Source organism: Crocodylus siamensis, chromosome 13, assembly GCF_052110815.1.
Source record: "Crocodylus siamensis isolate JL-2025a chromosome 13, ASM5211081v1, whole genome shotgun sequence".
Taxonomy (NCBI): domain Eukaryota; kingdom Metazoa; phylum Chordata; order Crocodylia; family Crocodylidae; genus Crocodylus; species Crocodylus siamensis.
Genome location: NC_143407.1, coordinates 33,185,790 through 33,213,328, shown reverse-complemented (window position 1 = coordinate 33,213,328; position 27,539 = coordinate 33,185,790). Strand labels below are relative to the sequence as shown.

Below are 27,539 nucleotides of genomic sequence, written 5' to 3'. Positions count from 1 at the left end.
AAACTCCTTTTCTTTTTCATAGCCACTGCTGCCAGAGTGATTGACAAATTTGATGAAGGCAAAACTGAAGACGACATCCTTGCTGTCGGTAACATACGGAAACAAGCCTTGGCCCCCCTCTGGGAAGCTGATAAGCGGTACAGTGGAAGAGCTATATCTCGCAAAACGTTGCAGGAAGAACTCTGGGCAGAGCCTCTGCACGAAGCGACATCTGGTGAGCCACTGCATGTCCTTCACCACTAATGTAGTAGAAGGGAGCTTTAGGTCCCTGTTGAACCAAGTGCTTTAGTCCCACTGAAGTGCAGAAAGGGAAATCTCCAACACTGCGGCTGCCCTGTGGAGATTCAGAGAGGCCAGTGACCAAGTGAGGGGTTCAGAAAAGCTCAGCCAGCTTTAGTGACCTGGCAAGAAATGGAAAGTGAACCATGTGTTGAGCTGCCACTTTTAAATTGACATATCTTGGGGACTAGTTGCTTAGTGCTGAGGTACTACAATTTCTCATTATAAAGATGCATGTAGCAGGGCTTGATCACCTTGTTTGCTTAACATTGTCTCATTATTTAATGTGAAAGTCTGTCAGCTAATCAATGGCTCTGATAATCATTGTTGCAGTGACTGTTACTGCAGAAAAGTGTGAGCAAAGGTTTCAATTTACAGATGTCACCTCATGAACCCATTGGTTAGCCCAAGTAATGGGCAGATTTGTACCCAGGGTTATATGGAACGTTGAACTGAGAGAGACCAGACTGGCTGGACCAAGATAGGAGGCACTGCAGGACAGCAGCCGTAATTTGTAATTCAATACTTTTGTTTTACTCTTTCCTTTTCTTATTAGTAGATGAAGAGACATCTCATGAAAGGAACCCTGACAGTGAAGGTCTAGGAGAAGAATCTGAAGAAGACAGTAAAGATAGTGAACCTGGTCAGGATGATAAGCTCAGCAGTGATCAGGATGGTGACACAGAAGATGACCAAGAGGGGGAGGAAGAGATCTCTGCTAAGGAACCAAAGTTCAGTTTCCAGAACATTGGTGACTTTGAGAAATTTACAGAGGGGATGGATGACGTGGGTAGCAGTGAAGAGGAGGATGAAGATGATGCCAGCATAGAAGAGGAAAGTGAAGAGGAGGAGTCTGAGGATGAAAATGAGCAGGACACAGAGGATGCAAAAGCAAGTGAAGATGATGGAGCGGTGATGACTTTCTCCAAAGAAAAAGTGGCTGAAGAAGTAGAAAAAGGAAAAGCTGTGAAAAACCAAATAGGTTTGTATATCAAATTTGCTTTGTGTTTTGATGAGCCTTACACCTTACCTACACTAGAGAAATTGAGCATGCTAAGGACTGTTTCAGCCTATTAGCATGTGTGCGGCATGCTGTGTGCTTGTGCTATAGTGCTCCTAGCAGTTTACAAATGTTTTACCAACTGTGCTCTGTAGACTATGGCCTTGCCTGTACTATGGAGTTTAACTGTTGCTGGGCATGTTTGCCAGCAGTTGGTTTACTGAGCTTATCCCATCACAGATGGGAACTTTCAGTGCCATGTCTGTTGCACAGTGACTCAGATGCTTCAGAAATGTCTGTCCTGGCTTGCTGAGCAGGGAAAGAAATGTCAGTTTGCTAGCAGCTCATGGGCCTTCTCCTCCAAAATGATAGCTTTTGCATTTACTGGGGATCTAAATGATGGATTGCAGTGGTGGCTAAATACCTTCCTTCTTGTCCTTTGTAATAAGCTAGATCTAAAGTGGGTTTAAAAGGTAGTTAAGTGTTTACTTTGCTAGGACCATCATTAACTTTTTTGCCCAGTTGTCCCTTTTAGCCCAGAAACACCATGGTGGTCATGAAACACTGACTGTCTGCTCCCATCTAGTGGGGATTTTCTTTTTAATACCATAATCTGTTCTTCCCTGCAGCCCACAGCTTTGCTTTCCTGGATGTGCCAGGCTGTATGGCAGCTGGATTGATACTGGGTGCCATGATCTTGTGGTAACCTTCTGATATATTGTCCTCTCTGGTGCCAGGGCTATCTCCGCTTCAGCATCTTTAAGAGTTGCATTTTTCTTGCAAATTTTAGCAGAAACCTTGGTGCGTGTCTTTTGTTTGGGAAGCTGAAAGGCTTGTCTCATTAACTTGTAAATCTCCATTTGCAGCATGTCCTTTAAATAGGAAAGCAAAACCAAATGACGGATGCTTTCTGATTCAGAGAGTCTATAGGAAGCAAGATCGCAGGAAAGCAAGCAAGTAAATGCTGTGAAACGTTCAATACAATTTACTGTTTCCTTTGTTACAAAGCTCTCTGGGACCAGCTGTTGGAAGGGAGAATCAAACTGCAGAAGGCACTCATAACGGCCAACCAGCTTCCACAACCAGACATGTTTCCAGTATTTCAGAAAGAAGGCGGACAAGAGTTTGCCAACGCTGTCAAGAACAGTAAGAATTCTTATGTCTGTTACTTTGGTGTCAGCTAAGCAGGCTGTCCTTGCCTGGAGTCCCCTGTTCTCTATTTTGTCATCAACTGTTGTGAAGTAAGGATGGTGCCTTCCATGTTTCTGTTGGCAAGTGGAAAAATCACTGATGGGGTATGTTTGGAAACGGGAAAGATAGGACCTTGAGAGCTCAGGAGCAGTGTTAAGTGGCAGCTGTCTCTTGTGCTGGCCTTAGCAATAGACCAGGCCCTGTTTAAACACAAAACAAGGTAATTCATGTCCCAAAGAGCCTACGATCAAAGCAGTGCTGTACCAACAGTCCTATAAATTAGGTCATGTGCAGTGCTGGTGCTGACTGGTAGCATTACTTATATTAGCCTGAAGATCTCTCAGCTGAAGTTACAGCAATGTAGACTTCTGTTACACTACAACAGGGCTGGAAATGTTAGATTGAGGCTAAATGTAGCTTTGTTTCCTGTTGAACATTACAAATGATTAGTTATTAGTTCAGGGCATTGCCAGTGTGCTGGGATGGGCATGCTGTAAGGCCATGGCCACATGAGTGTGGATGTTGGGTTCCCCAGGGAGAACTAGCAGTGGCACTGCGCTGGCCCCAGCAGCCTTACTTGGAGTCCTGGGGGGCCTCCCGGGGCTGCAGCAGCAGCGATCCTGCTGTGTGGAGCGTGGCCAGGAACCAAAGCGTGGCCAGGCTTTGGTTTTGAGCAGTGTACACTGCCCTTGCACATGCCACTGTGCTTTTTTTTTTCTGTGAGGTTTTTTTTCTTTTCTTTTGGTCCCATAGATATTCTGCCCCCCTCCCCACCTCTGTGCTACTCCCTTGCAGTGTGGAAAACACCTAAAGGTATAGTATGTGGCACCGCAGATGTCTGCGTTGCCACATACCGTGCAGCCACGTTCATCTGGACGCGGCCTATGTGATGTTTCCACCATGTGGGATATCCTGTAAAAAGAAGTTGGCTTGTCTTTGTCTGTCTTGTCTGCAACAGGGAAGCATATGTCAAAAATTCCATGATGGTCTTTTGCCAAATATGGAGATTCCCCTTGGCCTGTGTGCAGCATGACACTAGGGTTAAGATTCCCAAGAGAGAGGAAGAGAGCAAATGAGCCTATGTTGCCAGGTGCCTGCTATCCATGTAGACAGCAAAGATCCCCTTCATCTACTTTTAAGTAATGCTAATAATTATATTGATCCAGTAAAGCTTCTCTTAAAGAAACCAAATGCAGTAAGTATATACGGCACATTCAGAGCTTACTGCCATTGACTTCAGTGTGTTTTAGCTTAGCCCCTTAGTATCCACTGATAAATGGATCTGTTTAACTGGTAGTTAGACATCCTCCATAATGGCATTCAAGTTAAAGTGCAGAAATGTATACATCTAATGTCATCTGCAATGAATGTGAAAGTGTACTTTTTTCCCTTTTCCATCTTAGTTGCTTCTATCATACCTAAAATCCATGCAGCTCTTCTACAGAAGATAAGAGAATGTTTTTCTACAAGATATTTTTTATGTCCCATTGACCAGAAGGTTGGCTAAAATAATGAACTACATAGGGTATTCTTCCAGAACTTTGAACAATGAAGATGTGTATCACAGTATTCGAAAGCTCACTGACTGGTTAACTCTTTAACTTGCAGTTCTCTCTACTTCCTAACTGCTTTAGCTCTGGATTTTTCCTGTGCCTCATTTTTATTCTCCTGGAGAAGTCTATAGAGCAGCTCCAATACATCTTTAGTTTACAGGCAATACCAGAGTGATGTCAACAGGCTTTCTTAGAGCTGTGTACTGAAAACTGGAACAGCAGATCCCAGCCATTTCCTTTGGAACTGGTTCTGCATCCAGTCCATACCCTAAGGCAGTGGTTCTCAACCTTTGTACGCTCAAGGTATCCCTTGTTAGTAGAGGTGCACCGATACATCAGTCCCATGTCGGATTGGCACTGGTATAAGGAAAATTGAAAGCATCGGAAATCAGCTTTTTTGGCTGATGTGGCTGATAAATGTCTGTGCATGTGCACAGCTGTAGCGCAGCATGCAGGTGACCAGGAGCGCAGCCCAGCAGTATGGAGAGTAGCCAGGTTCAGCTGGTAAATCTGTTATGAGGGAAGGGGCTCAGTGGAAAGGAGGAGGTTTTGGGGGGGCAGGTGGAGGCCCCTATGGTGAGGGAGGGAATGGGGCTGGCCTGGGGCAGGGGCAGGCACTGCACAGCTAGGGCGGAGAAGGAACAGGGCCACGAGCACCTTGTCCAGGGGGAGGGGCAGAGGGGTGGCTCCTGCTGCTGCATACACCCCAGAAGGCATGGGAGGAGCGTAAGCCCCCAGATCTGTGTGTGGGACGAGCTGCTGCTGTGGGCTGCCGCTGGGGTAGCACTGGGCTCTTCCTGGTGGGGGCGCTGGGCCGGACTGTGCTCAGGACAGGCAGCAGCAGCACTGGGAGGAAGGTTTGGAGGGTCTGTGGCAAATTTTGGGGTGGCTGCAGCCCCCACATAGCCCCTTCCCAGTGCCGCCGCCACCTGCCACGAGTGCAGCCTGGCTCAGTCTCAGCCAGGAAGATCCTGGCGCCAGCCACAGCCCACAGTGGCAGCCTGCCCTGCCCTGCATGCAGATCTGGGGGCACATGGCCCCCCATCCCCTCCTGAAGTGTAAGCAGTGGGGGGAGCCACCCTGTTCTGTGCCCCCTGGACAAGCCACTTGCAGCTCCATCCCGTGCCCCACACCGACTGTGGAGCGCCTGGCCCAGCCCCACTCCCTCCCTTACCATGGGGGCCTCAATCTGCACCCCACCCCCATGCCCCTTACTCCCCCCGTCACTCCTTCCTCCACAACAGACTTACCAGCTGATGCTGCTCTCCATGCTGCCAGGCTACATATTGGAATCGGATCAGTATCAGCCAATGTGATGAGTTAAAAATCAGCCATCAGTATCAAACCAAAAAATATCAGTATACCTCTACTTGTTAGATTCAAAACCCCCTCAGAAAATGCCAGCTCTTAGTTTTAATTTGCTTTTTGACTACAAAGAAAATACTAGAGCTATTCTTCTGTTGCAAAGAACCCAGAAAGATCGCAACAGGTCAGAATGGTTTTAACCCTAAGTCTTCTATTTGAAATCTCTGGGTTAATTTTGTCAATCAGGTTTGCACACCTAACAGTGCTAGCATTGTATGGTGCTTCGTGGCACCCTTGAAAGGATCTCAAAGCACCCCAAGGTGACGTGACACTTAGTTGTGAATTGCTGCTATACGGTTTTGCTTGCTAGTGCAGGTTTGTGTGTGTGTGTTGTGATAATATCAGAATATCGTGAGATTTTTGTCTCAAGGTGGCAGAATCAGTTAATGAATTTGGTTCATGAATTTTTAGCACAGTCAAATCTTAACTACATCTGGTTCTGGTCTCAGCATGTTAAGTTCCTCACCCCATCTCTAGTTATAGCAGGTAAGGCAGTTTATATTGCCAAGTTAGCTCTGCTGCTTTAAATGAAGTGATTAAAGGGAAAAAAAAGGCAAACTTCCAACAATACTAAGTTGACCTTTTAGTGAAATGCATGTTATTAATGGATTTAATGAGATGCATTACAAACTGCAGCAAGCACCATGTTTCATTACGGGTCTAAAATGCAATATCATTAAAGACCTTTAACAGAAACAATGGTTGACATTTTGATATTTCCCATAAGCAAAATACGTCCAAGATCACGGAGTATAATATAGTATACGTTATAGCAAAGAGGTTATTTTTTTTGCCTGGAAAGTTTAAAGGGAAATCCACTGCTTAGTAACTTATTCTATGACTTCTTCCCCATGCTTTTTCATAATCTGGCCTGGAAGGCTCACAGTACCATAAACCAACATGCCTGTGGTCCTTAGTTTGTGTTTTTTCTGTATTTGAGTTACGAAAACAGGGAAGGAGGTTCTATAGGCTATAGCTGGGACTAACAGGATGATGTCAGTTCAAGGAAAAGTTTTTAGGTGGAATGTCAATGAAAGCTTATTGGCAAGGATGTCACTGAGATCAAGGCTCTTATGTGGTTAACAAGGTTTAAAGTTAACAGATTTTGAAAGTGTTGTAAAACCTCCTGCCTAAAGTCTTAAACTGAATAGTCTGTAACTATTGGAATGATACTGCTAGTGACGTAGTTGGAGTTCAGACTCCTTGTTCTTATCTTTATTCAGTTGTTGAATGATCTCTGAACAGAAGAACTAAAGTCTTTATCACTTGGGTTCCTAAAAGGTACCCTGAAAATGTTTGAGGAACAGCCAGGTACATGTCTTGATTGTTTTTGTTTCTAAGGAATTCTGTCAATGGATAAAACCTGGAGCATGACCAATGGATCTAGTGTGTTGTGTTGCTTGTTGATGTGCCTATGGCCAAGATTTCTGTCATGTTTGTCTTTCTCATTTTCTCAGGGCAGGAATTTGATCTATGTTTTTAAGCATCCTCTGTATTTCTGGTGCCATAGAAATGATTTCTAACAAAAACGTGGTCAGGAACTTTCTTACGAAATATAACCTCTTGTATATTGTGTTTTAATATCCTTGAAAGGACAGAGTACAAGTTCCTTTTCTCTTGTTGTCATTTGCAATTCTTACAGCCTAGCTTACAATACATTCATTTTTAATGAGGGCCACAATTTTGGCTGATGAATCTTGCTAATGTCTTGCACTGCTGTGCAGAGCTGCTTCTGCCAAAATGTATGGCATCAGAAGTATAGAACATGGGGTGTTTAGATCAGATGGACTTTTTGATCCTGGAGGATTTCACAAAAGGATACAAAGAGCTTTGTGTATTAGGTAGAGGTGCACATTATATTGGTGGCATATCAGATTGACTCTGATAACAGGAAAATTAACATTATTGGCAATTGGCTTTTTTGGCTAATAATGTCACCGATAAATGCCCCATGCATGCGTGCAGCCACAGCATACACATGGCCAAGAATGCAGCTGGGAAGCTTGGAGAGCAGCGTCCTGTTGGTAAGTTTATGGGGGGAAAGGGTATGGGGACACAAATTGAGGCTGCCACAATGAGCTGTGGCAGGGACAGGCGCTGTCCAGCCAGGATAGTGAATGGGACCCCGGGCCAGGGCACGGGGCAGAGGCATGAGAGGCTTGTCTAGAGGGTGTGGGAGGTGGCAGGGGTGGGGCAGGCTCAGCTGTGCAGGGTAGGCAGTTGCAGCGCTGGGAGGGGGATGGCTATGGGGGGATACGTGAGTTTTGGGTGGTTATAGCCCCTCAAACTTCCCTAGAATCGCCCCTACTTGGGGCACTCTGTTCCATGGTCTTTCCCTCAGGAGCCATGTGGTGGACGGAGTGCCCCAAGCAGGTGGAGTGCTGGGGGGAGGGGGGGGTCTGGGGGGCTATAGCCGCCCTTCCCAGTACCACCGCTGCCTGCCCCATGCACAGCCCCGGCCTACTCCTCTGCCAGGAAGAGGCCCCTGGCCCCAAGCCGATGGTGGGCAGTCTGCTCGGGGGTGGGGGGGCACATGCCTCCCCTGGGAGTGTGCACAGTGGTGCAGAGCTACCTCCCACCCTCCCGACCCCCCTGTGCCCCCTGGACAAGCTGCCAATGGCTCCATCTCGCTCCCAGCCCCAGGGTCCCATTCACTGCCCTGGTTGGGAAATGCTTGCCGTAACCCCTGCCCTGCTCTCTCTCTCACTGTGCGGGCCTTGATCTGCCCACACCCCCTATCCCCTTTTCCCTTCCCAATGCCCCTTTGCTCTGCAGACTTGCCGGTCGGATGCTGTTGTCCACACTGCTGGGATGCATTCCTGTAAATCGGCTGTGGGATCGGTATCAGCAAATATGGCTGGTTAATTACTGGCCATCAGTATCGGCTAAGAAAATCTTTATCGGTGCACCCCTAGTATTAAGTATTAGAGAGTCATCTTCCTGTCACTCTGTTGTACCTGGTATTGTAAGCATGAATCCATAAGCTTGCTGATGGAGCTTCTGGCTCATTATTGTGACAAGCCAGTAATCACCACCTGGTAAAACTCAAAGGACAGTACCCACTGTAATTGTATGCTTAAAAAAATCTCCCTCATTTGAGTTGAGTTACTAAATCCTTTTGTGAAGGTCACTTACCATATATCAGGATCCAGTAGCAGTCCTAGATGCATGCTGATCAAGAGTTCTAACATTGGAGTAGAAGAAACAGCGGCTTCTGCGTGAATAAGTGTTTTATTTTTCTACAAACTGTTGTCCAGTGTAAGCCTCTGGACTTCTGAGTTCTCATCGTAACTCTGTCACTAACTCATGGCATATGCTTACACTTTGTTGGCCTCTTACTGGGAAGGATTTTACACAAGGGTGTATTGAATATTAATGAATTAACAGTGATTAAAATTAGAAAGAGCTTTGTAAATACTCTTGTCCTTGGACGCACTTCAGTTTCACCAGGCAAGATTTTGGGTACAGAAAAATGGTAACTGAATGAGATACAACACTACTTTGCGTTGGATTATTGTATTTAGGGAAGCGTGTGCAGGACAAATGCTTGTCTCCAAATTAAGTGAAGAAATTCCTTGGAGCAATATTTAAGTCATGTGCACTTGGTCTTTTTTATAATAAGGGGAAATGGTTTGGTGCTTAGAGGAGCATGAGCCCATTGATTTCAACAATGTAAAAACTTAATTAAAAACCTTGCCCACTTGGATGTGTGGAGAAGTGTTTTTTTTCCCCTTCTCCTCCAAAGGCACAAAGCGCAGCAAGGGGGCTCAGCTTCCTCTGAGAGTCAGTGGGAGCTGAGCGCACAACCCCCGTTTGGGCCTTTTCAAAAATCAAACCTTCATTTTCTAATTCACCCTTTATCTGAGTTCTCCCTGTATGTGACTGTTGCTTGAATTCCACGCTCCTAAGTGTCCAGAGGAAGGATGAATGTTTTGAACACACTAATGGCTCTTTTCACTTTTGGTACTACTACAGTGCATCCTCGGCCATTGTGGGGAACTGCAATAGTGAGATTCGGTCAGGGATCTAGGGTATTAAAAAGCCAGTAGTGAAGTTATCCTAAGTTTTGCTTGCAGTTTTAAAGCCAGATTTAAGCAGAGAATAACAAGGTCTTACACAGCTTCTGGATTTTGGTATTGAGACTTGAAAAAGGAGAGATTTTTATGCTCTTTGGTAAGCGATCTAACATGCCTTGGATATTCACAGATTCCTGAGATCTCAGGTTCTGGTGGATGATTTACTGCAAAATTGCTTATAAATTGAAGTAGAAAATGTTTTGCAGACCTGGCAGCTTTCAGGCTTCACACCCATTTGTCACCCAGCATTTCCCTTTGTGTATAGAACAAGAATTAATTAGGCTGCACTGCAGGAAAAGTTTATGGCCATAATTTATATAGGATGAATTTCTGTTTAAAGAGACAGCATTGCTTTGTTTGCGCTGTCTTCCTTTTTATTTTTATTTCTTTCTTTTTTTTTAAAATCCTTAATTATGCTCCAGGTCCATCCTGTTCCCCCCCTCCCTTTCCTTTTTTACATACAAATTGGGCATCAGATCATGGTCATAGAGCTCATGTTTATTCCTGTTTTGCATCCATGGAGAAAGTCTGAATAGTCTTTTAATACTCTACTGTTGCAGTAGTTGCTCTGTGAATGCAGTGCAAATGTTTTAATGTTTAATGCACTCTACCTATAAACTCTCACAGTTTAAATTTCTAAGGTGCTGTTGCCTGGAGTGGTCTGTTCCTTCAAGATAGATTTGTATTCTCTTGTACCCTATCTTCCAGTCTAGTCCAGGGCATGAGATGTTGCCTGCATTTGGGGTCTTGCACGTTCAATTAATGTTTTTCATAATCAATGCAAGCCAGAATTTGCAATCTGCTCCTGATTTGCACATTAAAGAGACCCATTAATTAAAAATTCCAATCCCTGGCATGTTCCCGCAGGATCCCTGCATTATTTATATAGAAAAGGAGTGTAGGGTGCAAGTTTCTATTCTCTGTCTCCACATAGATTGCACGCTTGCAGCTAATGTTCCTGTGTGTTGGATCTGGGCTTTTTGGGCAGGGGAGGGCAGGAGTAAAGCTCTTTCTCATTGAACTTCCAAGAGGAGGCACAATTCCCTCAAACGGCAAGGGGGGGGGGCAGGTAGTATTAGTGAGGGCCGTGTGCAGAGGTCAGAAATTAAACACTTCCAGGGTCTAGGTCTTGTTCTGCCAGATCTTGATTCAGTGCCAGAAAACCACAGCTAGTTGGAGAGCTTTAAGGCATGATTTCTCAGTCTACAAGGGCTGGGAGTTCATGCTGGATGTGTCCTTGATAGCTGAGACTCAACATTGTTTTATAGCTCTTGTTTTTCTGTTCCAATTACAGTCCTGCTTTCCCCTTACCCCTTCTGACTTCAGTTAAAACCTGTTTTTTTCCCCCCGTTTTTTAATTTCAGTAGATGATATTTCAATAGCTAGTAGAGCTAGAAACCAATACTTCATGTTGTCGGGAAACAGCTGGGAATTCCAGCTTTTAAGCAGTACAGAGCATTAATCTCATAACTAGTAGATGTGGAGCTGAAAGCATGGTAGAATTGAGGTGGGGCTTTTGCAAAAAGCAAGGCGCTAATAGAAATTGAAGAAAGTAGATGTCCATTTATGTTTTCATTTTTAATTTCTCAGCAGTCCCTGAACTAACAGTTTTTGCTCCTGTGCTCTGGTTCCATCTGTCAGTTCATTGAGAGATGCAATCTTATTTTTTCCACTTAAGCCTGTTACATACTGGTATATTTTGAAAATATTTTTGCTACTTGTGCCTTGGAATTGGGCAGGGTCACAGATGTTAGGTTTTGCAGCGTTTCTGTAATTTCTCTAATTTTATAATGCTCTGTCTCAAAATCCTCTCTTGGCGATTCATATGAGGCCTTTCATGCGAGGAGCTGAGCTCCAAGAAGTCACTTTGGAGTTGATCAGTGCCTAGTGTTCTCCAGGTTTGGCCAGCGAGCTGTGGGGCAAGTGTGAAGCTATTTGATATCACAAGGCTTTGCTGGGCTTCCTAGCAGGCCTGAGAGCAGAGAGCCACTGCACATGCACTGCCTGAGTTGTAAAAGCCAAATGAAGTGGAGAGGCAGCATGATCCACTGACAAAGTGTGTGTGACCGGAGCTTCTGTTCCTAACCATCTTACTATAGCCGCTTTCTTAAATACCAAGCCAGTATTGCAAAGTAACCTATATCACACATTGAGGAGTTCATTCCCTAATTTTGCTATTTACCATGTATTGAAAAGCAGACTTGGAAAAGTACATTATAAGCCTTCTTGGGACTTGGCTGAACACGCTGGTGGCTGGGTCTGTGCCTATGCTGTGCAAGGTGGCAATTTCTGGCCTCCCTGAAGGAAGTGTTTTGCAGTCTGGTTGCTTTCCCGTCATGGAAATGTAGCTGTGTCTGGGGTCGAGAAGTGGTACTGTCCTGGGCAGCAGATCAATGACGGGGTTGGGAAATGACGATTGGAACTTCATCTCTTTCAAAAGACAAGCCTATCTAGCGTGCCCTGCTGTTACCTTTCAGGGCATGATGTAACACTACGTCTACACTGGGTTTTCTTCCAAGCTTCCCTGTTTGGGAGCTGACTTTGTTCCCAGTCTTGGTACCTGACAAAGATATAGCCTAAGGTGGTTCCTGGACTGAGGGTTTCTCCTTGCTTTTCTGAGTGAACATCTGAATGGATGGTCTTGACCGGTGGAGTTCTATTTTGTTAGCGAAGGCATCTCTCACCTCTTAACTGTTCTTTTATATTAGATTGTGCAGCACTCAGGCTGGGAGGGGAGTCATCCCAATTGCAACAAAGCCACAATCTCCAGCATGCTGAACTGGTTTAATTCATCTTCAGTTAACCTTTTCTCATTGGAGTCAACCTTGCTTGGTTGAGCACCTAAACTCAAAGGAAGGCTGTTCTGTTAAATCACTATGTGGGTGGAGGTGCAGGTGGGTCTTTTATAACCCCTTGTGCACTCTGAGGCAAGCAGGACCTAGGTTCTGCCCCCCTTTCCCTCCCCAGTTTCTTTAGTGCTGTCATGTAGAAGACAGAAAGTCCAGAAGCAAATTTTAAAAAAAGGGAAGGTATTTTTAATTCATCATGAGCCAGCAATGCAGGCAGATTGCATTTAAATGGCTCTGGTGCTTCACTTCTCGAGGCCAGGGTGCTGGCAGTCCCTGCTCCAAGAAGGGTGCAGGCTGTCGGGAAGTATGCAGAGGGTCTTGTGTTCCCATGTCAAAGCCTAGCTGTGCAAGGAGCAGAGCCTCTTCACTTGATTATTTTCAGTGAGACCGAAGAGTATTCAGCACCTTTCTGTATAAGGCCTTTGGTATGGAAGATGAGTGGTGTTGCAGCATACCAAACCATTCATACTGCAGTGTGTTGCCTGGTCAGTCTGTTCTCGCTGGACATCTTGGGGGAGTAGGCGGGGGGTTGTCTGGTTTTCTTATTCCCACTCCATTGAAGTTAGTAGTAAATTTCCACTGAATTTTCTGCTACTGACCTGTTGGGGCAGATGAGCTTCCCTGTCCCTGCACAGAACATCTTAGCATGTACACAGTTCAGGAGCTGATCATACACGTTCCCCTGACCCAGAGTATCTAGCTAACTTGAGTACCATGCAGTTTACGGAGTAAGAGTCATACTGCAGGTCCCATTTCCTCTATTTTGATATTAAAGATCTTGCTGCACTTTCTGTAGAAGACAGTTGATGCGCATGCCCTGGCAAAATACTTACCTCCCCTCCTGTTGTTTTGTGCCCTCAACTCAGACCTCCCTGCTTTTTGTTGGCATTAAATATATATTTACAACCAGTATAGTACTGATAGTAAATATGTGTTCATAGTATATTCAAATGGATGCAGGGTGTTGGTTATAGCCGTGTTGGTCTAAGGGCATAGGCAGACCCGAAGAACCTTGTCTGCCCATATTCACGTGAACTAGGATTTTTCAGAGGAGCTTAGGGGAGTTAGAGACCCAGCTTTACTTTTTTTTTTTTTTTTTTTTTTTTTTTAAATAATGTCTACTTACAGCTAAATGTGTTAAAAGTGAAATAGGAAATGACTGACTTCTTGTGATCTTAGCTCTTGATGGACTCATGGGCACATATCAAATTATAGAGCTGGGGAAACTGAGGCAAGGAGGTTAGGTGATTTGCCTCTGGTTACAAGATGTCAGTGTGAAGTGGGATCATGGATTCGGAGACATTCTTGCCTTGAATATGTTAAGGAGAGTCATGAACGTGCATACAAGGGATGAACTTGTTTCCAGGTTTGGGTATAAGCAATTATTGTAGTCTGAACTGAGCCACTTAAAACACATAGCTCAGCCGACATGTTTTTCCAGAAATCCTGTGAATAACAAACTTTGTGCTCACCAAATCGTGTAACACTGAATTTGATTTAAAACGATGCACATAAGGTCAATAAGCCCCAAAATTCCATTTCCCCCCCTCCCTTTATCTGATTGTATGTCTCCTATAGCTCTCTTTGTGGACATGACTCTTTTGCAGACAATGAAAGTCTTTGACTTCGGTGGGTGCTAAATCAGTTAATTTATTATGTATTATTTTTCCAACCGATGTGTTGTTGGGGTGGTGATGTTGAGAATTAGAATCACTAAGAGTGACAGTTGTCACATACCATGAGGCAGCCATCCAGCACAGAAGCACGCGTGCAAAATGGAAGTAACATTGCAGTTTCAGACTATTCATTTCTTTTTTCTTTGTGGGATTGCACTGGGAAAACCTTAAATATCTAAGATATATTGGAGCGAGTGAATGCTTCCACTGGGAATGGAAACATAGGCTATGACCCTGTGGTGAGTTCATGGGAGGTGCAGGGTTTTGCTTGCATATGGCAGGAGAGGGGACCTAGGCTAGGTGTCTTGCGGCATAATCCAGTGGGTGCTAACCTTTTTGGCAGGTGTGCTGCAAATTAGCTGGCACCCTCTGCAGGTGCTGTTTTGATCCCCTTTCCCTGCCCAGTCTGCTGCTCTGCTCCCTGCCCAATCTGCTGCTCTGGCTTCAGTTTCCTGTCCTTTCTGCTGCTGTGCTACCTGTCCCCTCCCTCCCCAATCTACCTTGTGCCACATACAGAGGCTGTCCATGCCTCTTGCAGCATGTCTTACAGGTCGGCCACCCTGGCGTGATCCATTACTGTTGATAAAGGGACTGGTGATTCTCTGCTAGAAGGCGCTGAAGCTATGGAGTAGTTGGTACAATGCTAGGGGCTATTGAAAAACAATCAGTGATGCATAGAAAGCGATGGCAGATTTTTGCTGCTGTGAAGTGACAAAAAACGAGGGGATTACTTACCTTCCTGATCACATCTGGTGGGCAGCGTTGGTGTTCTCAATTGGTGTTTTAAGTAAGTTCTAGATCAGGAGGTGGAGGATACCAGGAGGAACGCTAGTTGCTAACCTGCTGCATTTGAACCCTGACAGCGTTTGCATAGTACGTTCTTGTTCTGCACACATGAAGGATGTGTCTACATTCAAGCTCCTCACAAGGTACCTGAGAGGCCGTTTAATTGGAGTTGACACACACACTTGTATATGCCTCCCTGGATGCTTCATGGACCTTTGTTCCAGGGCACAGGCTTGCGAAGCATCCAAGCCAGCACGTGCAAATATTGTCACTAACTCAGATCAATTGGCGATCGATTCCATTGAGAGAAAAGCTCAGAGGCAGCCAACTTGTTGCTTGCCTTGGTAAACGTGGTTTAATTTTTCAGTCTTTCACAGGAGGTTGGTATGGGTGATCTTTTGACCTTACAGTCTACATGTCTGTGGAGTTCCACATTTCCTGTTCCCTCCTTGTACATGCTCACGAGTGTAGGGTTTCCTGGCCAAGTGGGCCTCTGTGCAGCATTGCCTCCTTTAGGTTTGCGGTCTTGCAAAACACCCATTTTTTTAACACTGAATTTCTTACGAGACCTGTCTGTGCCCTGTCCAGGGTGGCAGGATTGAGGCAATGGAGCATGAACCTCATTTTTAAGTGTTTCTGTTACTTTCTTCCTCCCCTAACATTGAAGTTCTTTTTCACTTGAATGTTTTAAATGGTTTTTTTCCTGAGCTGCTCCCTTGTGTGGTTATGCTCTCCTCAGTCCTATGAGTAACATGGGAATCAAGGGGCTAAATTATTCATTGGTGTAACTCCATGGAGATCAGTAGGACTCCTTATGTGAATGGGACACTGCAGCACTGGATCCTTTGTGCCCAGTGAGTGAAATTCCCCTCTGCAGAGGTCCCACATGAGGGGTGTACATTGCTTGAATCTCATTGAAGTCAGCCATTGAGCTTAAATGTGAGCAGACCTTCAGCTGGCCCTTTGGAGAGGGCTGAATTTCTCCCACTGTCATAGATTCATAGATGTTAGGGACTGGAAGGGACCTCACAAGATCATCAGGTCCAGTCCCCCTGCATTTAGGCAGAAAAGACTGTTGGGGTCAGATGACCCCAACAAGGTGAGCAATGCATCTAGATGTTTTTTGAAGATCTCCAGGGTAAGTTATTGTACCACCTCTGGGGGGAGTCTGTTCTAGACCCTGGACACAAACCATAAAGCACATTTTCCTTATGTCTAGTCTGGAGCTATCTTCTAGCAGTTTATGTCCATTGTTCCTTGTCTTCCCCTGGGGTGCCTTGGTGAACAGCTGCTTCTCCAGGCCCTGATATTGCACCCTTTATATACTTAATAGGCTGCCACCAAGTCCCCTCCAAGCCTTCTCTTCTCTCTGTGTTTTTCAGCCTCTCTTCGTATGGCCTGTCATTTGATGATGCTCTTTATTTCAGAAACCAAACACTTGTGCTGGATAACTTCCATTATATTCCAAAGCACCTCGGGCCTGATTCACAAACACAGGGATGGAGGTTGTCCCAAGGGCTGATAGTTTCAGTAAAGCCCACGGGAGATAGGTGGACATCTACTCAGCACCTTTGAAACATCAGACACCAAGGATTGTGTCAAGACTCTTAAGTCAGCTATAGCTGGCTGTGCTAGGTGCTGCTTTTTGCATTACCCCTTTGTTGTTGTTTTTTTTGCGGGGTGGGGGGGTAGTACAGGTTAACCCAGTATGCAGTGAAGCTGCTACCAAGATATCCTCAAGATGGGGAGTCTCGGATATGTCATAGTGTCCTTGCTCTATTTAGACTTGGCCACGTTGTTGGGAAAAATGCAAAAACGATTGTCCAAAGGCTCCATGTTAAGGCACGTGTAACCTGTAGGGTGTTTGTCCTTCCCCTGGCTGCTAACATTGTTCTGCTGTGGGGAATACAGAACAAGCTCCAACAGTAATACTGACAGACTTCGGAATTATGATACAGTGGAGCTTTGGCGTAATTCTTTGTTGAAGAAGTTAGAGGCCTAAAATGTTAAGGCTTATTGTTATTCTGAGTTGATAATCTCTGCCTTGCTTTAATAATTTTTCCTCATGCCTGGATAGCCCGCGAGTTGCACAATAATCACTCACACAGCTTTGTAATCAATGCCCAAAGTAATAGGATTCCGCTGGCCAACGGCAATTAATAAATTTGTGTCTTTTTTAAAACACTAGCAAGTCGGGCCTGAAATACGACTGACTGGCTTTCCTCATTTGCATATTTATTGCAGTGGAAAAATTCTTGCCGAATGATTGATGTTGAGCCTGCCTCTTGAATTCCAAACAGCACATTATTATGAAATGAAAAATGCCGGCCATACAGTTGATTAAAGTTGAAGACAGTGGAATCGGTGTTTTTTAAGATTGTGGGAGAATTAAAGGCATATTTTAATAGATGTTGACAAGAAGTGAACTAACAAAAGCAAAGCAAAGGATTTGCTTGAAAAGATTTAATCAAACGTGTTTCTTGGGGGATTAATTGCTGGGGATGACTAGTGCAAGTGGCTGGCTTGTGGATTTGAATGAGAAGTATTGTTCTCGGGCCAGTGTATTGAGTGTCATTTTGACCTATAGTTTAACTCCAGTCCTAGAGTCATTTGAAAGGAGTGAAAATATTCTCTTAATCCAAAGGTTCAAATAAACACCTGATAAGCTACTGTGTTTCAGTAACAAATTAGTTAAAAAAAATCAAGCTACTTTTTTTTATTTTAAATGTTAATAAATATAATGCAGACATGTGAGGTGCTTTTCATCTTTTGTGGAATGGGAACATAGCATGTTTCCAATTTTTTTTCCTCCTTTATTTGGTGGCTTAGCATCTGGTAAAAGAATCAAAGTTTAAAAATGTGTGTTGACTGACATTGTCTGTGCGCTAGCTGTGCTCTCTTTGGGTACATGGAAAATTAAAACTGTTTGTGCCTGTAATATTTTTACAATGCTGAATACCCAGATGTGACTGAGTGCAGATAAATGGATAATCTCTGTTTACTGATAGTAAATTTTAATCTAGAGGCTTTACATTTGGGTACAGCATGCATGTGCATAGGAGTTTGTTTATTGTGATAATTTCCAGGTGTATGTTAGCATTCATTTGTATGGATGCAAGACGCGATTGCAGTGTGCATGTACGTTATTTGTGCTTTGTCAGTGCTGTGAAACCCTTTGGTTTTGGGATAGGCACAGAGCGAGAGGGGTTGTCCCTACAACTTATAGTTGCAATAGTCAAGACAAAATAAGGCCAAGAAGAGAAGCTGACTCGGAGGTGAAGTGATGTGCTCCTGGTCACACAGCTTGCTAGCAGGTGAGCAGGGAGCCCTGATCTCCAGTCTAGTGTTTTGGCCATTAAACCACTCTGCTTTTACCCTACTACATTGTGTTGTGTTTGTGCGTGTAGATGTGAAGTGGATGAACTACCAGTTACAACTTGCATGATCTTATCACGGGAACTTTCACCCTTCCTCACCCCACTGGCTCCCTACTGCTTTCCCCTTGCTCACTGCATCATGTGTAGTATATGATCCCAACCAGTCCTGCAGGAAACTTCATGTGCAGACCTTTGAGCTTCATCAGGGTCCTGCATGCAGGCAGAATCAGGCTCGAGACTGACCGTGTCTTACTCTCTAAACACATTAGGTCTCTGCAAAGTCGTATGTAAAATTGAAAACCTGAGTCACTCTGTGTGTGTGTGTGTGTGTTTCGGTGTTAAATTTAAACTAGAGAAATTGCTAGTGTTCTCACTGTATTATGTCTCATGCTTATTTCAGTATAGTAATGGCCTATATAGCCATTGATGTAGAAAATAATCCTCTGTGGTGAACTTGCTCTCCAAGAAATGGTTTTCCCTACCCCCATCTTCATAGAATGGAGATTCATTTTTTTCATTGTTTCCGTAGGATTCATGTGACTGTAGTACCCGAGTGCTCATCAGCACTAATGGACCTATCTTGGGAAGTATCATTATCTCCATTTTACAGAGAGGGTAGCTGAGGCACAAAGCTGTCATACAGGAAGGCTGTACCCTAGCAGAGAACAGAATTCACATCTTCAAACTCTTGGCTCCTTGCCTTATTCGCAGTACCTGGATAAAAGGCAGCTCCTCTACACCCCTCCCTTCCCTTCTGGAGCTAGTCCCACTTCTCAGCTTATTTGGGCAGAGAATGCTGTCAGTGCAATTTAACCAGCATCTTGTGCTTGAGACTGAGTTTGCCTTTACCCTGGAGGCTCCAGGCTGTTTCCAGCAGCATGTCTGGAACACTTTCATAGTCCGTGTACTCTCTGGGGAGTGAAGGCCTGGGAGTTTTGCCACAGGCTTTCTGGATCTTACTCTGCGAACTTCATATCCAAAATCAGAAGAACTTGTCAGGAATATGCTGATGTCGCCTCATAAGATGCATCAAAATAGGGATGAGAAGAGATGGGCTCTTGGGCCTGTTTTGGACATCTCCTAGTGCAGCTGCCTGCATCTTTAGGCACTGAAATACCTGTGAGAATCTGCCCTTTGCTTATACTTTTTTGAGTTGGTTTAATAAAAGATACTGGATTTACCCAAAGAACCTTGCCTGCCTATGTCCTTAGACCAACATGGCTGTAACCTATACCCCTGGTCTTTGCTTATACTTTTAGCTCCTGCCTCAGTGGTGTTGAAGAGCCCCCCATTCACAGCTGCCTCCGCTCTTTGTAATGGCAAGGGGATGAATCAAGGTCTCATCTGTAGTGGGCCAAGAGAGAAGAGAATATATATTTTTCTGTATAGGGAGCTTTCCCTCGGTACCTATTTGTGGTGACACAAGAGCAAAGAAGCCATTGTCCTGCATCTGGCTCAAATTTAGCTGTACCTCTAGTCTCCACTACAGTGGAAATGCTGTCTGCATGCTGACTTTCAAGTCGGCTGGCAAAAGCACGTCTGGCTGGCATTGGTTATCCTTCATCCAGGAACAAGTGCCACAATGTGGGCAGCACCCAGCAACACAGCCAGCTTGCCTGTAACCACTGGCATTGACAAAATTGATTCTTGTGGTGTGAGAGCAGCAGGACAGATTTCATCTCTGGTGGGTCTCTTGACACTTTGATACATGGCAGTACTATTCCTGAATGGAGCTTAAATACTCCAGGGCTACCTTCTGACTGGGTGAAGGGATGTATAAAATGAGAACATATGAGAGAGTATTAACAGAAAGGCACACTTTGATTTACTGATATTGGCTCCCGGCTTTCTTGGTGGATTGATATGCTGTCTTCTGGATCTGGAACAACTTTTTTACTCTCATGCACAAAATAAAGGGGCTTACACAGACCCTTAAAAGGGACTCTTATAAGTTGGCCTCTCACTCTAGATGTTCTTAGGATTCCAATTTAATCTGGATGTTGTGTTCGGAATACGTTTCACTTGTTCACATGGCAGCTGTAAATGTTTCCTCTGGCCCCGCATCCCACTCAGTATCTTACGGCAGTTTTAGACTGAGCAAGTGGCAGTGGGAGAGATGGTTGAGTGCTTTTCTATCCCAGCAGCCCTGTCTTGCGTGGTGTACCGTTTTGCACGGACCCTGTGTTATGGATCCTAAACTTTCAAAAGAAGCTTGTTACTTTCTGTGCCTGTATCAGAGCTCTGTAAAGGGCCTTCTGGATTCAGCCTCTTTATGTAGGACACCAAGAAATCACTTCTGCAAATGAGCATGGTCATTTGAAGACTTGTCATGAATGGCTTGTGCTCTAGCATGGACATGGGAGTAGTTTATACAGCCCTCATGGAGATGCCTGACATTCAACAGGGTATAGTGCTTGCCTTGGTGAGATTATGTGAATTAATTAAAAGATGCAGGATTTAGCTAAGACTTACTGGAAGAGGCTGCTTTTTCTGGAAAATGTAATGTGCCTCCAAATTTCACATGAGGAAACGTTGGGCTATTCTCTCACTGCTCTGTCTATGGCAGAATTGCTAACCATTGGGTGTAAGTGGGGATGCTACTGGAGCAGAAGGGTGGTAGCAGGAAGAAAAAGGTGTATTCACCCATGTTATTCACCCAAACACAGTGCACACAGGCCCTGATGCTGTCAGAGAACAGGTGCAGTAGCTCCAAGAAGTAAACTGCTGACATTAGGGATTCAGGACCATTACTTAGGCCACAAAAACTTCTTTGTGCACGGTGCAGTGTGTCTTGCCTATGTTCTTTCACTTACTAAAATTGTGTTATGGGTATTTTGACTCAAAAAACCTCTGGGCATTAAAAAGAGCCAAGACTTCCTGTTGTCTGCCTTCTTCCATGTCAAAGTGGGGGGGACCCACTCATAATGGTCAGGTCTGCACTCCTGTTGCTCACATTCTGGGGGGACCAGTTGTGAGGCGCTTTCCACGCTCACTAGTGCATTTTTGGACGCTTTCCTTTATTTCTTATGAAGCAGGAAATGAGAGTTTTCAGGGAGGTTTGAACCTGTGTGAAGGCAGGGGATTTCTTTACCTTGTTGGAGTTTTCATAGTTTGTAGGGGCTGGAAGGGACCTTACAGACCATTGGGTCCAGCCCCACTGCACTCGGTGCTTAAGAGGAGTCTGCTTGCCGTTCCTCTCCACATCAGTTGTCCATTCCAGGCCAGGAGCAGCCTTTACAAAATAAATCTCAAGCAATCTGTTAGAAACAGTGCACCAAAAGGATTTGCTTCCTTTTAAAATGGCCTGGTTAGCAAACCTATTCAGCTTATGCCCGCTCTTTATTCTTAAGACCGAATGGTCCTTTCTTGAAAAGAAACCGGACAAAAGTAAGGCAAGGAGCTGGGGGGTGAAAAGATCTTGCAGAGAAACAGCTCATCTCTGAGTTAAATGTCGAGGTGGAAAAGACAGGGCAGGATCAAGAGTGATGATACCAACGTGCAAAGCTGAGTTTATAGCACACTTAAGCACCCGCTAGTAACACCAAGAGCCCTATCCAATAATACCATTAAATACACAAGGATCGAAAGCATGGAAATTATCCAGCTGTAAGAGGCTCATGATCAAGCCAGTGCCTGGAATAATTAGCCCTCCCGCCTGGATAGACACATGGTCATTGTCTGCCATGCCCTCCCCACCCCTTCGCTCCAAACGAAATTGCTTCCCACCCCCACTTCTGTTGGGGTCCAGGTCTCCTATCCTGAGGGAGCACGAGCCTGTCTTTATTCCTTGCCCGTTTGCAATGGCCCTGATACACCCCACAAGAGTTGGAGTGCTACTCCAGCTATAATTGACGGGATCAAAGCCGCCTGGGGTGCATTAGCATTGCTGCTGGAGGGGAGGCAGCGGGTAGAAAATAAACAGGTTCAGAAGCTCTGGGGACATTTAGCTGTGTTGCAGGCAGTGGAAAAGATTTTGCCGCTTTAAGCTGTGCACTCAGGGTGGGGGCACTTGCCTCTTGCAAATTATGCCCTAGCTTCAAACACATACCACAGATGCATTTTTAAGGGCTTTTGTCTATTTGTCTCTCAGAATTGTTTTGATGCTCACACACGACTGTTTTACAAGTATAGCAACCTAATCCGTTAATAGGTTTATATAGAACAGCTGTCAAAATGTATCTATAATGAGCCATGTATGGGAGGAGGATGAGTGTAACTGCTGATCTGCAACAAAAATCTTAGTAGTGTCTTCTCCTTGACATTACTGTGACTGAGGTCGGGCTGTAATTTATCTGAGCGCTGTGACAACCGAGCAATATCGGCAGTGGGAACATGCAAGAGATTGAGACCCCTGTCCATCTGGGCTGGTTTGCGCTTGCCTTGCTTTCAGGCAGCTGATGAAGGTTTGCTGCTTACTCTCTCCATGGGTTGTGTGTCCTCCATTAGAATAAAAAGTCAAATGCATCCTTCTGACTTCCCCACCACCTTCTGCTGTGTGTCCCCGGTTGCAAATGGGCAGGTTGAGGCATCCTCAGCTGGTATAAAGTGGGGTAGTTCCAGTGACTTGTCTGTTTTGTGGCTGTCAAGAGAGAAAGAATGGCCTTGAGATGCAGGCATGGGATTGATAACGGGGATACTTGGATTATGTCTCAGCTGTGCTTCTTAGGGAACATTTGAATGGCAAACTGGAGTGTTAAGTAAAAAGATCCAAGCTAGTTTTAAATGGGCTTCCTTGGGTACCAGAAACAGCTTTGCTGTGGCAGGAGGGAACAGAGCTTGCTGAAGTGCTGACCCCGTGGAAAGGTGTCACAGGCTTGAGCAGCTCTTGGGACACCAGGATTTTGCTTGGTTGTATTGGCAAGTGCCAGAAATCTCAGGTGGATGGTATTTTAGCCATTCTCCATTGGGATCTAATGGTCTGCTTTTTTGTTCTCTTCATGTTGAAGGTGTTCAGTCCAGAAACAAGTGCAAGCAGCACAACTGTACAGTAGAGCTGGCAAGTCATGGCCTAGCAAGAGCATCAAGAACTTTGCACTAGTGCTCATAACATTTGCCTTCTGCATTTTCCCAAATAAATGGGCAGGCAAGGTTTTTTGAGTAGATGTGATATCTGTTTTTAGACCAACTCAGTAGTTGGAAAAATGTTCTTAGCAAGCTTTTAGGTGCAGTCACCCTTCTTCAGGTACAGAAAGTCTCTGAGGCTGGGCTAGAGGGGTTAGGAAAGGCTGGGGTCTGGATTAGGAATGAAAGCTGGATAGGTAAGAGTTTTTCTGGGAGGCTCCTCCATTTACTATGCAAAGCACTGTTTTGAGGAGAGAGACTGCACCTCTGAGAGAAGTCCCTCTCCCTCCTTCCCTTGGGATTTGTTTGATACGCAATCTCCAATCTGGAGATTGGATTCTTAGGCCAAGGGACTGGCCATTTTGTGTTGCACAGCTGGACAAAGAAGTTGGCAACTATGAAGGTCTGGCTGGCTGTTAATAGGTGGGCCACCTACAGTACTTGGGGCTGTGAGGTGGCGTGGGAAATAGGTGCTGAGCTGCCTGAAAACAAACCTTGGATTTTGCATTGATCCTCTTCTTGTTTAATTTTGCTTCTGTTGTTAAGACAACTTAGAATTTGTGAAAGGGGCCTGTTGGGTAGTCCTGGAGACTGCTCTACTCAGCCTGCAGTGCTGTTTTGACTGATCAGAATCCTTTCACTAAATCTGCCAGGTTGTTGTTGGAGTTTTCCCTATAGATCAGATCTTGCTGCACTTAATTTTAGCTACATTTTTATTTCTGGCACTGCCTGTTTGGTAAGCACAGAAAACAGCAACTAGTTGTAGTTTTGCAAGAATTCAGTTTCCTTTCTTTATGTCCCTCCTCCCCTTCCCTGTTCCTTGGAAACTTGCAAAGTAAATTTTTTTCCACTGGAAGTGGAGATCTGCATGGAAATGTCACTGACGTCTCTTGACGTCTCTTGCTCTGCAGGTTACAAAGCCCTGAAGGCATTGATGAGAACACTGGTGGACTTGCAGGATGAGCTGTTTTATCAGTATCCTGGCACGAGGCATCTGGTAGATGGAAAGCGCTCAGATGTGGAGAGGTAAATAGAGAACAAGACTGGGCCTTGCAGTAGGCTACCTAGTCCCTAATTTTTTAAAGAAGAACAAAATGCAAACTTTCTAAACTTTCCCATCTTATCTGTTCTCTCTCATTTCTTGTTGCAGTTGAGAAACAGCCACTGCACCCAGAAAACTAGTAGACCCCTCATTTTCACAGAAAATGTGTTTTGTAACTTTTTGGCAGGGGAGGGAATCCTAAATTTGTTAACTACCCATCATTCATTCCTGATCTGTGAAGAAAGGCGACTAGCTCTAGAACTGATGTTGTTTCTTGCTTGTCAGCTTGTAGAGCTTTGCTTTTTGTTTTTAGTGATGATGAAATCCCCAGTGGCAGTGACGAAGAGATGGGAGGTGAGGATCGAAAGAGGAGGCGAGGCCCACCCAAGCGAAAGCTGGAGATGGAAGATTATCCAGAATTCATGGCCAAGCGATTTGCTGACTTCCGAATGTATCGGGACAACACGCTGCAGAAGTGGCATGACAAGACAAAACTGGCTTCTGGAAAGCTGGGGAAGGCAAGTCTGGGGCACAAGTGCATGTGTTTGTGTGCATTGGTGTGTCTCATTTCCCAGAAATGTTTGGAATAGCAAGTATTTCACATCCAATTTGTGACCATTTTAAACTGAGTCGATAGCTACAACAATAAGCATTAAAACCCAACCCCCTCCCATCCAGAATAGAAACAAACTAAAAAAAGCAGCTCCTGAGAGTTTGGGAAATGGGTATAAACCTTGAGGCTTCAAGGGCATGAACTAGCTTCTACTGTTGAGGGTCAGGAAGAAAATTTCCCCAATGGCAGGTTATTTCAGAGCTACCTTTTGCAGGGCTTTCCTATGTTTCTCTGAAGCACATGGTGCCAGTCACTGCTGGAAACAGGATGGCTAGGTTCGTTGAGTATGATGATTTCTGAATTCCTAATCGACTAGCTATTTGTGTCTTGTAAAGTAACCAATGACATATAATTTATTGTAAAAACACAGAACTGAGCACTTGAATTCAGCTGGCAATTCGTTTTGCCTGAAGATCCAGGGTTCTCAACATGAAGGGGTTAATATTAATCACTTAGACGTTTCTCTGAGCTTGAATGGTGAAGCTAGTCTATTAAGTTAGGCTTTCAACTTGCCTCAAGTCAGTAGTTACAAGAGGGAAAAAGAAAAAACAAACACCCCTACAACAAAAAAACAAAATCCAAGCTTGCCCTCCTCCTCCTGCTTGGAACACTGTCTGCTTATCCACTGACATGGAAAGATAGAGGAACATTGCTGCCTTGAGCAGCAGCTTTCTGCATTATCTGACACTAGTTAATGTTGTTTCAGGGTTTCAGTGCCTTTGAGCGTTCAGTCTTGACTCAGATTGATCATATTATGATGGACAAAGAGAGATTGCTACGACGGACACAGACCAAGCGATCGGTGTACAGAGTGCTTGGAAAGCCAGAGCAGGAATCTCCTCCAGTCCCTGAATCTTTGCCTGGAAATTCGGTAAGCATTTTTATTTATAAAACTCCTGCTATGGCAGTAATGAAACTCTGCAAATGAACTAATGTGGGCTTTTAGTGGGTAACGTTTTGTTTTTGTGTAGAGTGTGGGTGAGTGACAATATCTTTAATAGGCCAAAAGGACTAAGCTTCTTTGCCCTTCTGTTTCACAACGATTGGATTGGTTCCTATGTCAGTTCTTGGTAGCCAGTACAAGACTCAAGGTGGGGTTATGCCAATATTTTACCTTGATTCTACTATAGGTATTGACTCTGTCACAAAGCCCATATCCTGTTCCTTAAGGAAACCACTGCAAAATTTGGCCCTGAATAGCAGCTTTTAAAATTGTTGCCCCAGGAATTTGGGACTAAAAATTGCACTATGGTATACCTGCTAATCTTGTTCTTAAGTCAGTATATAGGATGCAGTAGAACATAAAATTATTGTACTTGAAAATAAATTTCCCCTACATTTAAAAAATGTATTCAGTCAGACGCATGTAAGGGATGTAATGTAAATGAGACAGATTCTGTATAACTTGTGCTCATTTCCTAGCTGAGAATAAGGGATTTTAACACCGGCAGTCTTTTTTCTGTTGCAGCCGAAATCCTTCTAATAATCAGATACTTAAACTAGAAAAAACCCCCAATGAGGTTATAATAGGAGATGTTAACATCCACCCAACATGCCTTTAAATATTTGTAAGCTTGGCATGCTGTCATCCATGTTTGAGATGCACAAGACCTACTGGATCCTATTATTACTTGTGAATACAAGATAGTTTTCTGTTATATACTTACTACTACTTTTTGTTAAGCTTTACTTCAAATGTCACAAGCAGTAGGGCTTCCACCACTTTTCTCTGGAGTCCTTTCCACTTCCTCGTATATTTAGATAGACATCTCTTTCTAAAAGAACCAAGACTGTACTTATTGAAGAATCTACAAGAATGTGTTGAAAATAGAGCTTTAAATTTGAATTAAGATGCAATTCTGTGTCTGCTTGAGATGTGATGTCTAGAACATACACCCATATGGGCCTTACAGACATTGTCACTGCTCTTCTAGGAAGTCCTTCCTCAAACAAAATCCAACACACACCTGAAAGATGTGGATGAAGAGATCTTTGATGATGATGACTTTTACCACCAGGTGGGTTTCTGGAGAGCTGTTCTGTTTTATGGCTTTCCTTGGCTTTTGGCTCTTCTAGAGTTAATGCAGTCGGATCCTCTGTCTGAAGAAAACCAATATTTGTTATTAGATTTAACATACGTAATTTCTACCTTTTCTCTGTATTTTATGACGTCCTGAAGTTTTACTTTTCAGACTGCCAAGCTATCTGAGCCCAGTCTTTCCGTTCTTCTAGCATTGGTGTAAGGTGCTGCTGAGCTTTATTAGAACATGTGGGTCAGGATTGTTTAACCTGTGGTCCATGAGGGTGACCAGAAAGGGCAGAAGTCATTGCAAGTTAAAAAAAGAAACCAAAAAGTTCTGTGCAGGGGAGTGTGTCATCAAAGCTGCAATTCCTGTAGCTGCTCAATGGCACATTAGTTGCCCTTGTCCCAACACACAGGTTGTTTAACATGCATGCAGATAGAAAATACAACTGAACTTCCAAAGCTGTACTAGGCTTGGATTGATCCCAGTGCTTTTTATTTTTGGAATTCTTGGAGAGACAGAAACTGCACGGTGCTCCTGAAGCAGCAGGCTGGGGTGGGTGGGGAATCATTGTTTGTAATTTGTGTAGCAAAGGACAATGCCGGCGGCATAAAAAACACAATGAAAATTACAGTAGTTTTACGAAT

At 44.4% G+C, this 27,539-nt stretch overlaps 1 protein-coding gene across 2 annotated transcripts in view; it reads left to right on the top strand.

Moving 5' to 3' along the window:
* AATF (apoptosis antagonizing transcription factor) overlaps positions 1 to 27,539 on the top strand; it is a 72,921-nt gene that overhangs the window by 5,256 nt on the left and 40,126 nt on the right. Inside the window, exons 2-8 of one of the 2 annotated variants that reach the window (XM_090025376.1) lie at positions 23 to 214; positions 839 to 1,261; positions 2,288 to 2,425; positions 24,125 to 24,239; positions 24,569 to 24,773; positions 25,575 to 25,739; positions 26,803 to 26,886. In XM_090025376.1, coding sequence (XP_089881502.1) covers positions 23 to 214; positions 839 to 1,261; positions 2,288 to 2,425; positions 24,125 to 24,239; positions 24,569 to 24,773; positions 25,575 to 25,739; positions 26,803 to 26,886 — 1,322 coding nt within the window. Of the gene's footprint in view, positions 1 to 22; positions 215 to 835; positions 1,262 to 2,287; positions 2,426 to 24,124; positions 24,240 to 24,568; positions 24,774 to 25,574; positions 25,740 to 26,802; positions 26,887 to 27,539 lie in introns of both variants that reach the window. The other variant, XM_090025375.1, reaches the window with a different exon arrangement.